The sequence below is a fragment of the Onychostoma macrolepis genome, chromosome 19 (genome assembly GCF_012432095.1).
Source record: "Onychostoma macrolepis isolate SWU-2019 chromosome 19, ASM1243209v1, whole genome shotgun sequence".
NCBI classification, from domain to species: domain Eukaryota; kingdom Metazoa; phylum Chordata; class Actinopteri; order Cypriniformes; family Cyprinidae; genus Onychostoma; species Onychostoma macrolepis.
Window position 1 is genome coordinate 8,445,978 of NC_081173.1, and position 14,924 is coordinate 8,460,901.

Here is a 14,924-nt window from a genome sequence, read left to right on the forward strand (position 1 = left end):
TCAAAATAGTCTGTTTTATTCTCAATGTATTAAAGTTATAAACATGTCAGGCAGTGGTTTCACACTTCTTCATACTGCATATGCATTACTATCAGATCATTTCTCTCCCAAACATTTAGATACAGTACATTTAATTAAAATGTTTCCTCTGGCCTACTGAAATCCATTCATTTCATCCGTAAGAACATATAAAGCGATTTCTATGACCACTGGTTTTGCAACAAACCTACAACATCTTTAAAAAGCAATGAGAGCTCTCCCGGTCGAGGAAGAGCAGTTAAAACAAAAACAGGTTCAAGTACAGTACTTCAACAGAATGGCACAAAAGAGATGCTGTCCAGAGTTTTGGTATGTCCGTTACACGAGCTTTGAATAATTTCTGGCAACAAGCTTGAACTTCATAGATTCAACGGTGCTACATAAAAGCCAAATGAAGGAGTCTGCACTTTTATATGAATGCATCAATCAAATTAGACAACAATTATACACAATCTTCTTTTATAATTATGTCAGGGACTCATAAAACTTGGCAAAAGGGCTTTTAACACTCAGATTGGTCTTTAAAAGGCTGAATCTCTGGTCAAGAACACATTTTTAAGCAAAAAATTGTATTAAAATTAAGCACATAATAATAAAACTATTAATTATATATATATATATATATATATATATATAATAAAATATTATTACAGTAATACTATATATTAATTATACGGTAATTCCTGTTATAATTAAAATCATCACTGAGAATAATGAAAATTACAAAAAATGTAAAATGGTCAGATTCCTTAAAGATAATTTAAGGAAAAAATGATTTTGCAATGAAAATGTAAAAAACAAACAAAAAAAAGTCAGTTTTTCTGCATATATGCAAATATAATTTCTTCCATTGAGTGTTATCGTGAGATTCACCCAAAAGACACTGTGGTAGGATAAAATATAAAACCTCTTATATGCCTTTTGGATTGATGTGAAATCAACATAAAGGTCAGTACGTTTAAATAAGGAAAAACAAACAATCAGATCATTTTTCTCCATGTCAGAATGAGCGATTCTGCATAGGAGCTGTTTGCAGCGTAACTCTGTTTTCTCTGAGGGAAGATTGTTGCATGATTGCTGCGCAAACACGATGCATCAACTTTTGTGCTGTTCCCAGCATTCCTGGGTGTTCCTCCATAACAAAACAGCAGTTATTTTATACTCGCAACCTTTCCTCAACCTATCACACCCTGCCTCGGTTTTCTTTGGTTTGAGAGGGCGTTTCTCTCCTCCTGTACTTGTAATAATAGTTGTGAGTTTTCTCTTTCTGGTCTATTGTGGTCCAAAGCTCATCCTCCTCAGCTCCAGCTGGTGTCATATTTAGTCCAGCCCTCAGGGGGAGCCAGATAAATTCTTCGTCCGCGGGAAATAAAGCTGACTACGCCCCTGTAACCGGCACGGGGAACCCCTGACTTTAAGTCATCCATAACTCCCAAGTTGCGGGCCAGCACTTTAAAGCTGTCTCTGCTGGAGTACTGAACTCGAAACGGCCCGGAGCCTTTCAGGCTTCCACCTTGATGTAGTTCCTCCACCTTCACCAAGGGGGCGCTATACACTTCATTTTCAAAGGTTTCATCATACTTCTCCCTGACCAAGTAGGACAAGTCCAGTTTAGTGAAAGGCACGAATTCAGTATTGAGTTTTATGTAGCGCAGATACTGGTCAAAAAATTGACCCAAACTGACACCTTTCCGGCCGAACGTTATAGTCCTCGAGACCTCAGGACGAATGCACGAGCGGTCCTTCCGCTGCTCTGGTTGCCGCATCCAGTCGTCCCAGAATGCCTTGGGCCACTTGGGCTCCAGCTCTGCCCAGACTTCCTTCAAAAGCATCCATCCAAGGCCGGGAAAGAAATCTGTCCGGTAAAGGAGGTCAGCCTTGCCCGGGTCGACCAACCCATCCCGTCCATTATCGTTCCAGGCGGAAATGCACCACAGAGTTGGATCCGATCGCAAGATGGGGTAGAGCGCACGGAAATACTCAAAAAAGTCAGGGGCCACCTACAAGATGAAACAAAAGTGGTTTAAAGACATAAAGAACAAACAAATATTAACAAGAAACAATTTCTGGACAAAAAAGTCCTGTGTTCAAAGATGGTTAGATGAACATTTGTTAAGCCAGCTGGCTGTTTTATAACAATGTACAGGAAAAAAAAAAAAAAAAAGTGTTTTTGAGCCTTAGGGAATCTCTGTGATGCTTAACTGTGATGCTCAGTAGAGCTTAACCAATGTTGCCATTAATCCACTGACCAACTAAATGTGCTAAACTGAGGGAGCCAACCTGTATTACAATGGTCAGCAGAATAACCATACACCGAACTGCCACTAAAGAACATTATTTTCACAGTTACTCTTAAATATTAGCCTCAGCAAAGTAACCTAACAACCAACTATACTAAATAGACTAGATAGACCAGGGGGTGTCCAAACTGGAGGGCCGGTGTCCTGCAGCGTTTAACTCCACCTTGCCTCAGCACACCTGCCTGGAAGTGTCCAAAATGCCTAGCAAGAGCCTGATTAGCTGGTTCAGGTGTGTTTAATTGGGGTTGGTGTTAAGCTCTACAGGACAGTGACCCTCCAGGAGTAGGACTGGAAACCCCTGAGATAGACTAATGAGCTTATTTATGATTATTCAAAATGCCTAGGGATGTCCAATCCTGTTCCTGGAGATCTACCTACCTGCAGACTTCAGTTCCAGCCCTGCTGCAACCCAGATGTCTGTAATTATCAAATGCTACTTAAGAGATTAATTAGCTGTTTGATCAGGGTTGGAGCTGAACTTTGCAGGATGGTAGATCTCCAGGAACAGGCCTTGGCACCCCTGATCTAGAAAGCAGGGGTGTCCAATCCTGCTCCTGGTTGCAGGGGCGTGTCTAGAGGGGTGGCTCCGGCCCCCCTCAAAATATGCTTGTGCCCCCCCCAACAGCGCAAACTGATCAGAGTATAACATCTGCGGTGCGGGAGGAATTCGGGTGCATTTAAAATCTTACGCGCTGCCGCTGATGCCATACATACACTAATTGGCAGCGTAGCACCGCTTGAAGTAGAACACACCTATTCTGGTTCACTGCCAATTATTTCCCATATATTCACGACACCATTGGATTAGAGTGCTGTCAATTTCACAGCTCAAACAGGAGAAGTGCGATTTCGCAGGCTGAAGACCACGTCTCTGCTCATTGTAAGTATTAAATTATAATTATAGGCCTATATATTTATATATGAAATATGTTAATGTATGTTGAAAAGCTCCTTAGAGTTTGTGCTTATTTGTGTTGACACGATGCACCAGCACTGCTTAAAAGAGAAATCATTATGTTGCATTTCTGTTGTTTCAAAGATTAAAGGCACAATCACTTTCCCAAACAGTCTGCAGTAACGTGGTAAACACTAAAATGTGGGGTTTTAATAATTAGAGTTCTGACACTTGGAATTAAGATGTAGAATACTAAACCCCTGTTTGTATTGAATAAACAAACGTTTTTGTGTGGTAGTCTTATATTTTTTTATTTTTGTTTGCAATGTCCAAGAACAGCTTCACATTTAAATGATTTTGTCTTTAATCAGATGAGAATATGGCTATTAAGTGTACTATTTGTGTAATATTGATGATTAAGTTAGAGTTTTTTTTATTTTTAGACAGAATTTTGTGTCAGGCACAGCAACGATATATTCAAGGTTTCTTCAAGAAGAAACCATGTCAAAGACTGGTAGATGCAGTACAGTGCAATGCAGGTCAGAGCCAATTCACCAGGCAGGGCCAAGTAGGCCAGAAAATTAGCAGCCCTGAACCTGGCAGCACAGGTCAGAGCCAGCCAGAGAGAGCAAGTGAGGACTACACCAGCAGCCATCTATCTGGAGCAACAGGTGAAAGTCAGAACATGAGCAATTTTTTACAAAATGTTCACAAGACACACACACACACACACACACAGATGTTTAATTTATAAAAAGAGAGATGAGTTGTCCAGGCACTTATGCAGTCCCACTTGTTGGGGCACATGACTTTTCCCATGAGCCCCCCCTGACTGGTTCTTGGTCCCCCCTGTGCCATCCCATTAAAAAAAATCCTAGAATCGCTCCAGCCTGGTTGGCCACTGTTCTGCAGAGTTCAGCTCCAACCCCAATGAAACACACCTGAGCAAGCAAATCAAGGATTACTAGGCATACTAGAAATTTCCAGGCAAGTTGAAGCTAAACTATGGAAGACAGTGGCCCTTCCAGGACTGAGTTTGGACACCCCTGTTTTACAGCTTTATTATTATTATTTATTTATTTTATTTTTTTAAAGTGGTGCTTTCAAAGCTATGATATTTTGTGACAAACCATGACATTTTTCAAGTTTTTCCTGAAGGATTAAATTCTTGGAAGAAAAAAAAACTAGTGTATATATGCCAAATCAAAGTCATGTGATGCAACTAACAAATCTGGTGCAACCAGCATGCAGAATAAAAAATGATGTAATGGAAAGGACCCCTGATGAGTCTTTTAAAATATCAAATAATTTGACCTTTTTATGACAAGGTTAGTTCAGGTTGTAAAATGTCATGTAGCATGATATTTATGATATGAATTCAGGATATGTGGGGGAATACCTACAAATATTTAAAAACCTTAAATAACCAGAAAATTCCTAATTTATACACATATATACATACATTCAAGGTGTAAGGAATATAAGATTACTTTTCACTGAAAATGACAAACATTTTTCAAAACCATTTAAAACTGACATATACAAGGAGTTGACTTCTACGAGCTTGTTTTCAATTAGATTTTGAAAAGATTTGTCCATGTCGTGTTCATGGACACAGTTACTTGTCAATGACTCAAACATTTGAAGGTAACTATTTCCCCTCGAATACAATAGAGGTTTGCTTAAATAAAAACATTTAAAATCACTTTTATAGCACTACAAAGACAGCCATCAAATCCATCACAGAACATAGTAATGATTATGCAAAAAACGTTTGCCTGAATAGCAAAGTTAAACAAGGACCTTGATCCCTTCCTTTAGAGAACCCACGACAAGAAGACTGAAGCTTTACCGCTGTCCTATTAATGGGTTTTTTGGTGCATATTAGACTTTGTAATCAGTTCACCTGTGAGAATTTCAAAGGAAAGGTTCAGAAATGTGCAAATGAAAATATTCCCTCTGAGCGAGAGACAAGCTCTTATCAAAATTCGTCTCTATGAATTATAAAAGAGGAAAAATTTGGCTTCCTTTGAGATACAGCACTCTCACTATGTGGATCTGGTTAGCCTAAAATGATGCTCAAATGCAGGACAAATATGATGACAGTGAATACCATTCATAATGAAAACATATTCATGATCTTACCTCCAGGTCATCCTCCACAATGACCACTGTGGAGTAAGCAAAGACGTTGAACACTTGGTTTAGGGCCCAACGGTAGTGCCTGGCGATCTTGTAGTAACCCTGGAACTTCCTGTGATCGGGTCGCACTGGAATGTCCGCGAGATCCGGTTGGCTAATGTGGGTTATCTGACTGCCATAGGAGCCAATCACCCTTGCCGTATCTGCATGACCACAGTCCTGGCTGACAATGATTGGGTGAAGCTCAGCAGAAGGACGGTACTGTATGAGTTTATCCAAACTTCTCTTCACTGTTACTCTGTCACAGGCAATGACGAGAATTGGGATAATGATTTGAGGGCTTGGCTTAGTACGGCCTTCTTCATTTTCGGCCATTTTCTTGTCCTCTTGTTCCTGTTCCTGCTCCTTCATGACCAGCCGAGGTGGCGTGACCATTAGAACTTCATGTTTTTCTGTAACAGTTTTTGTATCATCTACAATTTTATGACTTATAGGTACTGCAGGAATCTGCTGAGGTTTTTTAGGCTCCTCAACGTTCTTTTCATCTTTTGTGTCCTCGGATTCCCTCTTTCCCAGTTCTTTCCGCTGTTCCCATAGTTCCCTGTGAGTCTGTATCTGTTTGAGAAGTTTCTTCTGAGTCTCCAGTTCTGATTCTACTTCTTCGGCCAATCTGATCACTTCGCCAGCCAATCCGCTAGCTCCACCCACTTTTACTTTTCCGCCTCCCCACTCCTCTCCAGCCCCTGGTTCAGCTCCGCCTCCCTCACCAAGTCGGCCAATGGGAGGCCTCCCCCATAAGAAGAGGAGAAGCAAGGCGTTCCAGGCGACAAATAGAAACGCTCCACACAAAATAAGAGATCCTTTCTTGCGAACCATGGTCCAGTGACACCACACAAGGGACCGCAGTGAGGAAAATGCTAGCAATCGGAGAAAAGGAAGATATAAATTTAGAGATAAAGATAAAATGACATAAATTATCAATCACAGACAAGAGTGAGGTAGAGAACAGAGAGACAAGAGTGAGGTAGAGAACAGAGAGGCAAGGCTCCAGACTGCGACCATTTTTTCTGCCTGTGCGATATGAGAAACATCAAACGGCAAACGAAACTGAAAGCATAACCAAACCACGCTACTCGTTTGTACTGCGCAGTGCTTAGAGTGTAGAGCCTGGCTTATACTTGCCACGTCAGCAGGAGTGCGAAAGTGCACGCAGCAAAAATGACGCGAATATTGAGGAAACGATGGATGGATCTCCCATTCACAAAATTCAAATCACAAATAATAGGCTACTACTGATGAAAAAGAACGGGTTGAATGTTAACCACTTTCGTTTTAATATAACTATGATAAAAGTTCATAAGCATGCATTGATTAATCCCATGTTGTAGCGCAAAAAATAAATAAATAAAACAATTATTGCGACCAAATCATGTGCTCGTGCGACCAACTGAGAAAGTTGTAAAAAGAGCGACAAGTGGGAAGAATGAGTCTGGAGCCCTGAGAGGTGTAAAGCCTAACTGAGTATGATTTTATTTTATTTTTTCAAAAATGTCCACCTCGTGGATGCACATGCCTTTTTGCTAGGTAATATTTACTGATTTTAATAAAGTAATGGCTAAAGTAACACTTCATTATTTACACAAAAACGGTGTTGAAAATTTGTATACCAAATGGGAAATGGCAGGTAAAATAAGAAAACATTGAAAAAAAAAAATACTGGGGTATATTTACTTATTTGCATGTTTTCCATGATTAAAATCTCACTTCTCAATAATGTTCTTATCGTATTTTTCTTTTAAATATATTATTATTAAATGTGTAATATAAATGTATACTATTTATAAAATTTATAAAATTCAGGTTCAAAAGACAGATTGCTTTGAAAATATGTACATTTTCTCAAAATGCATTTCTTTCAAATTATAGTTATTAATAATTCTAAAATTATAACAATTGTGTATTTTATATTTTAAAATTCATTATTTCATACGTTAGGCTTTACAATATCAGTGTTAACCCTGTCTAATGTTCATTACCGATGGAGTACAGTACACAACAAGAGAAGTGACACCAATGTGAGTAACGTATAAGCAAGCATTTCTGTCGTTTGAACGGAAGTCGAGAGTTTGTCTTTAAAAACTGCTGACTGCAGTAATGATGAATCACCCATTGTAGCCAGTTACCCACAAGTCACCCACAATCTCTGGCGACGGCTCCAACTACATTTATCACTGCATGTCTTGTCTTTACATTCACATATCGTCATAGTGGTTTTGATGGGAAATATAGGACTATGTAAAGACGTTTATCACAGTATGATTGCCCTTAAATCTTTTATTCACCAACCGCCTCGCCTATATTTCATCTGTATTACAGCTGCCTTCATCTCGAACACAAATTAGAGTATTTCATTCACCCCACTCCACAGGAGGGCTTTAGGAAGTACAAACTTCCCAGCATGCTTTGAAAACTATGCAAACCCAGCTCTTGGCAGGCTGAGGGCACTCCAGAGTAATTAAAACTGACAGTTTGATCAGACCGCCATGCGCCATCATTGCAAAAGAGTACTCTGTAATTACCGTGACAGTCAATGGTGATTTTTTTTTTTTTTTAAATAGTCGGATGAGCTGAACCAAAAATCACAGCTAAGATATCAGTTCTGGATCCCAATTAGCTGATGCGTTTCATGACCCCACATGTCTTTGGACGGCAGGGGCAGGCTACTAACAAGAGCTAGCCTATTTTTTCTAAGTGGGCCAGACCAACATAGTTTGTATACCAGACAGGAATTTCCTTCTAAAGGAGGCCTACAATTCCCAAGAGTGAAATTCAGATTCGGTCTCATGATGTCAGTTGCACTATAGTGCCAAGTGTGGTTTTATGTTACCATGTGGTGTGGCCAATGAACAGAAGTCTGTCACTGACAAAAGAAGAGTCTTAGCGCGCTGACAGTCCGGCAGAAGTGAACATCCATCCTCCCTAAAACAGAAACGTGGCATTGCCCAGTGGTTCCTGTGTGGATTTACGAGGTCATAAATATTCTTTGAGTAAGCGCTTTTTCATTAGACACAAAACCCATGGCACTCATGAAGGATAGGGAGAATTATGCAGGCACTATGCAGGCAAGAAAAACAACATTATCCAGGTGGACTCCAGCATATAGTGGCGTTAGTGCAAACGTTGTGTAACAGCAAACATCCCACGCTTCTGCTGACATTGAGTAAGACAGACAGACTGACAATATTGATCCCTGAGAGGAAATTCTAGTTGCAAAGGCTACAAGGCGTCTAATAATTTAATTACTAAATGTAATTTCTACTAGTGGACAACTGTTATGGGTTTTTCACTGACAGTACTCACACCAGCATGTAAAAAGCAGAATGACTGATTGTTGGGGTTGGTATAATTTTTATTTGTCTCTTATGTGCACCTAGGCTGCATTTATTTGACTAAAAATACAGTAAAATCAGTAATATTGTGAAATATTATTAGAATTCAAAATAGCTGTTTTAGATTTTAATTTATTTTAAAATGTAATTTATTCTTGAGCTGCAAAGCTGAATTTTCTGCACCATTACATTTTTCAGTGATCATTCTAATATGCTGATTTGCTGATCAAATATTTCTTGTTATTATCAATGTTCAAAATGCTTGTGCTGCTTAAAATTTTAGTGAAAACAGATTTTTTTCTTTGATGAATAGAAAGTTTGATAAAACAGCATTTAGCTGACATAAACAATAATGTCTTTACTAGGGCTGCCCCCTAATAGCCGACTAATCGTTAGTCGACCAAAATTTCATTAGTCGCTTAGTCGCAGACAAGAAAAAAATCCACAGGCGAAGTCACGTAGTCCGTGACCAACAGATTGTTAACGGCTGGTCTTTGTGGTAATACAGTACATCAGGCTGGACAGCCAAAAACTCGCCTATCATTCACCGACCTCAAATATGGCTTATCATATGAAATATGTAAGTATTAGCAACTTTACATGGCCGCTAATCTAATATTAACCTAGAGAAATGTGTGCTGTTCAAGTGTCTGTGTGGAGTGTGGAAGCTGAGCGCTCATTGCAGGACAGATGGAGGCGCCGGTGCGCTCACTTGCTCTTAAAATACTGGTCATTTCTGGTTATACAGATAAAAGTAATACATCTTTTGAATCTGTAAAGACTCTACGTTCATTTGTGTGCACTCGTCACAATAACAACAAATCGCGCTTTTGTGAAATAATGAAAGCAAACAGGATGCACTTTCTGCCGTCTCGGTCTCTGTGAACTTGAGCGCGAAACATCATGTATATCTTTACCTTACAGACATAAAAAATATATCTACAGAGAGTGAAAGGTCTGCTTTCAAATGAACCAATTCAAATGGAACTATTCTCAGATTATGTAATCCATATGAAACATGCATACAGACGCATCACTACTGCAGTGATGACGTGTCAGTGTCGCCGACTTCATCTCTTAAACTGAGAACAAAGAAAGCATTAGTTTATCAACTTGATAAACTAATGACAAAGAATGATTTAAATGGTTTATTAATAAACGTGTGATTATTCATTATAGTCAACCAGAAAAATCCTTAGTAGAGTACAGCCCTAGTCTTTACTGTCATTTTTGATCAAATTAATGCATCCTTGCTGAATAAAAGTATTACTTAAAAAAAAAAATGACCCAACATTTCTGAACAGTAGTGAACATGCACATAAATTTTAATAATAAAATTTTAAGATACCATATGAAATGTACACAAAATGACAGATATTAGCATTTATTTTACACAACATAATTCTTAAATTATTAAAGTCTATAGTTGTTACATTACAATTCAAATATTATTAAAGTAATGTTAACAATGGAACTGACAAAAACATTTATCTGATATTAGTTTAAACACCCTGGTTTCTCTAAATCTAAGCATAGTTAAACTAAACCTGTTAGTGATTGATAGGATGGATCATAGTGTAAAAGACCAGACTTCATTCATAACTTCATTTTGAGCAGTACACAGATTTCAGAATTATGTTAGTCTGGTTGAGCAAGCACAGGTAACCAATGTGGCCAGATATCATCCAATTAATCGACAACTATGACAATTTTATGTACTGCTAAAAAAATGATAGCTACAACACAGGAAGCATGTAGTTTTGCTTACTACTATGAGCTAAACTAAAGAAACAACAAGGTTTAAAAATTTAACCATTTGCATCTGAAAGCACTGAAGCAAAATCTTTCCACAGGAAATCTACCACTAAAAACAACCTGCTTTCCTTTCTCGCAATAGTCAGAACTACTGTTTAGCTAGTGAAAAAAAATAACAAAGTCCATTCATTGTTTGTGACAGACACAGAGCCGCACACAAAAGTCAATACGGGGTCATAAGACTACTCGTCATTCTTTACAGACCATGTAACACTGTCAACACTGATTCAACCTTAAACACATTTCCATTTCATACACAATCAGCGCTAAAGGGTTAAACGACACCATGAAACAGCCAGTGAGTGAGTGAAGATGAGACATCAAAAGACCACCTAATAAAGTGCTTTGCACAGGAAAGGTGTCTGCTGTGCCATTAATAACCTCAGTAATCTTCTCCCTGCAACCAACTAATCTCCACTTAACCCTGTTAGACATCTAAGCATTCACTCACAAATCTACAATCAGCAAGACAGACGGAAACCATTTAGGCCTTGATGGGTTTGAAACTCGCTTCATTGTATTTTTTCCTGAGGAATAAACAAGACACAAAAACACAACCAGTTCCCAGTTGCGCCTGCACATGCTCTAAGCATAAGGTTTCATCAAAAACACCTGGAATCGAATGTGTCCACTAGACAAGACTTATTAAACAAGCAAAACGCAAGATTGTACATGCAAAGATTGTAAAACAAAAAAAGAGCATGCTGAATGGGGAACAGAGTAAAACATCATAAATACAAAAAAGCAAGAGACGCCCAGAGATCATGAAGTTCCAAGACCACAGTCCAAGAAGAATACATCAACCACAAAGTGAAACAAGATGCCCAAAAGTTGCTTGTTTGGTAGTGGATCGTATGGAGCAGTTCAGAGGCATTGTTAAGCATTACCTGGACACAGAGAAGACTATGTTTCCACGTCTCTTCCCCAACTTTTCACAAGGAGCTGATCAGCAAGAAACAGATGAGCCAAAGGGGAGGGGAGGAGAAAGGAAAAGGGAGGGAAGTATTGTACCCATGCAAAGAGCCAGCACTGCCAGTTAACGCTCCAAAGTACTTTTAACACCCTGCTTTGCTTGCATTTACACGTGTGACACCCTGAAAGGTTCAGTCACTTCCTTATAAAGATGGAAGTTCAGTTGTTTTACAGTTCTCAACAGTTCCTCAATTAGAAATGTTAGGCTGAAATGAAGAATTACAATGACATTTTCCTACTAAAATGCACTATGGGAACCATAATTATTGTTATAGCTTTTCTACAGTTATGGTTACCGAAATAAAACAATGGGAACCAACCGAAAATTACAGATTTCAGAAACTTCTTAAATTGATATACAGTGTAAAAATGATTGTTCGACATTGTAAATAAAACAAGGATTATTGGAGTGCGTTTTACAAGAAAATACTATTTCAGTGTTTCAGTACTTCATTATTTCATGCTCAATTCAATGTGTAATTATTTATCAACTTTACTAGTAGCAAAATTGTTTCTACATCACCCCCCCATTTTTATATTTTCAGTTTTCATTTTAGGTTTTAGTAATTCTATTTACTAGTTATGCACAGTTTTATTACCTTCTAACTAGCTTATTTTATTTTGTTTTATTTAAGATGTTTAAAGGGGTTTAGTTTTATTTAATTTTCCTTAATAATCTTTCATTTAGTTAGCAAGTCAACATTTCTAATTTTCTTTTAGGCTACGTTTTTTTTTTTTTGGTACAAGTTTTCTATTTGACTTTATTCTGGCATTATTTCAATTAACTAAAATTTATTTTTAATAGTTCTACATTTTATAAAGCAATAAAAACACTGGTTCTGGTCCTTGAATATGCGTTTCATACAAATGTGTGTGTGCTGGGAAATTCCCTAAATTAAAATACTCATTACTATAACATTTTTTTTAATTTTACATTACATTCGCACGCTACATTTTATTAGTTTAAATAATTATACAACTTTTTTTTTTTACAGAATCCTTAAGAAACGCAAAGACTTACACGACTGGTCCTCGTGCGCTTGTCTGAGGTAAAGTAGTGGTTTTAGTTATAGTGTAAGATGACGTGGCATCAAGGTTTAACTAGTACATGCTTGACCAGTCCCACAGCTTTAGTCTGCCATCACAACACCAGCAGAAGGTCCAGAACACGGAACTGACCGAACATGACGCGTTCCGTTCACCTGGACCGACTTCCCTTTTAATCCACAGAAAGAGATCATCCACTGCACTAACGTTAAACCTGCCTGAAACAACTCCTGCCAGGGTCACACTGAGAAGGATGCATTCACATTTGCATTCTGGTTAGCAATACAAACACTTTCACATTCACACTCACAACTGCTATTAATGTAATAGTGGCTAACACTTCCACACACCGCAAACCACGACCGCTATCCCCTCTCACCTTTCATCATCTCTGGACAGGATGGGGTTAAACAGCGATATGGCCGTGACCGAAGAGATGCAGACCGTCAGAATGAGAGCTTCACTTTCCACTCTTCTTCATCTTCATCATCATCGGTCGCCTTCACCCGGCGCTGCTGCTGTCAATACTCGGCTCTCTCCGTTCCTGCAGCTGTCGCCCATTTCCCCGTGTGTGTGTGTGTGTGTGTGTCCGTGTTTCACATCCGGTACGGTCTGCAGCAATATCAGCTGGCGAGGTGAGGACGCGCGGTTCCGGACGCTTGTTTTAACGGCTGTATTAACAGTTCTGCACTGACGGAGGGCTTCGTTTCGTTTGACGCCGCTACCGCTCTGTGTGTGTGTGTACAGGCAAAGCGATTCCCCACTTCCGGATTGACTCATTAAGTATGACCCGCCCCCTTCGCGCTGCCCTCCCCTTCGCCATTTCCCTAGCAACAAGATGCCTTAGCAACCGTCGCGAGGTGGTGATGGGCAGCTGAATGCTTGATATATCTGCAATAAACAGTGAATCACACTGAAAAAAAAAACACTAGGGTCATTATAACTATAAATAAAGAAATATATTTATATTTTATCCCATTTTGGGGACTTTTTTTTTGCATGGTAACATTTTATTATGACAAGTGAGCACTTGCTTCTTTCGTCGTTTCTCAAAATACTGCAATGCAACAAAAAAAAAAGTTCAATATTATTATGTTTATCATTAGGCTATGCCAAGGTTTGAATTGAAATATAAACGTAAACAAATGAACAAATAAAATCAGAATAAATTAACCATTGTATTAGATTTGAAATCTCAATTAGGAATCAGATTGACCCTAATTAAAGCAAACCATAACGGCATAACTTATTTTATCTTTTTAACATTAAATAAATAAACAAACAAACACAAGTATACTGTGGAAAAAACTTCTATGTGCTTTTCTGAAACTCAAGAATGGTGCTGGTAACGCCAAGATCATGGGTTCAAGCCTTCACTGATGCTTCACACATCGGATAAAAGCCAAATCTGCCAAATCTGCCAAATGGCAATACAATTTTATTTATTTTTTTCGGATCAAATTGACCCGCGAACATCATTGAAATTTGAATGCACATTCCTCAACATATCAAAGTGGATACACTTTCCTAGATGAGAAAAAAAGTCATCAACTTACAAGACAAACATAAAAGTACGGAGCCCGAGTACGGAGCCCGGATGTCACCTGTAAAGAAAAAAAACAATCTGTGCCGACGGTTTTGCAATCCGTTCCCTCAGTTTATAAACCGTACTCACGAATTCTTAAACTGTTCCCTCGGTTTAACAAACCGTGCCCACGGATTAATAAACCATACCCACGAATTTCCAATCCGTGCGCTCAGATTTTGTAAACCGTACCCTCGGTTTTTGAATCCGTACCCACAGATTCATAATCCGCGCGCGCGTTTCGCAATCCGTTCCCACGGGTTTGTAAACTGTACTCACGGATTCATGCAGCAAGCTCCTAGGTAGCCTACGTGTTAACAAATCATATTGTATATTGTTTTATTGCATATTATTATGTGGAATAGGCCTACAGCAAATTGTAACGGACACGAGTTAGAATACAACGATTTAATAAGAAAGATGTGCGTCAAAATCTTGTTTAATTTGTGATCATCTTAGACTTGATTATTATTGTATAATAAACCTGGCATTGTGACTGACTTTGGAGTCATTTGTTACTCTTTTGTAAGTCGTTTTGAATAAAAGCTTCTTCTAAATGCATGTAACCTAAATATATAACAACAAAAACAACAATAATAATAATAAAATAATAGTTATTATTATTATTTTAATTTATAGGCTAATTAATGAGTGCACTTAAGACAGTAAAATGTTTGTCATACAATAATTCATGAATGCTTTATTTTTAATAACATTTTACAGTTTTGGAAATGTGTTTG

General features: G+C 38.4%; 1 protein-coding gene across 2 annotated transcripts; it reads right to left on the minus strand.

Moving 5' to 3' along the window:
- Nucleotides 1-13,418, minus strand: mgat1b (alpha-1,3-mannosyl-glycoprotein 2-beta-N-acetylglucosaminyltransferase b). 2 transcript variants are annotated; one of them, XM_058754298.1, is made up of 3 exons: nucleotides 12,979-13,418; nucleotides 5,380-6,293; nucleotides 1-2,039 (listed from the first exon to the last, which is right to left on the minus strand). In XM_058754298.1, the coding sequence occupies exons 1-3, from the start codon at nucleotides 12,986-12,988 to the stop codon at nucleotides 1,338-1,340; spliced, it is 1,626 nt and encodes a 541-aa protein (XP_058610281.1). In that variant the 5' UTR covers nucleotides 12,989-13,418; the 3' UTR covers nucleotides 1-1,337. The 2 variants fall into 2 exon arrangements, with proteins under 2 accessions (XP_058610281.1, XP_058610282.1); XM_058754299.1 differs by lacking the exon at nucleotides 12,979-13,418 and adding an exon at nucleotides 11,468-12,954.
- Between the last annotated feature and the right edge of the window lie 1,506 nt (nucleotides 13,419-14,924).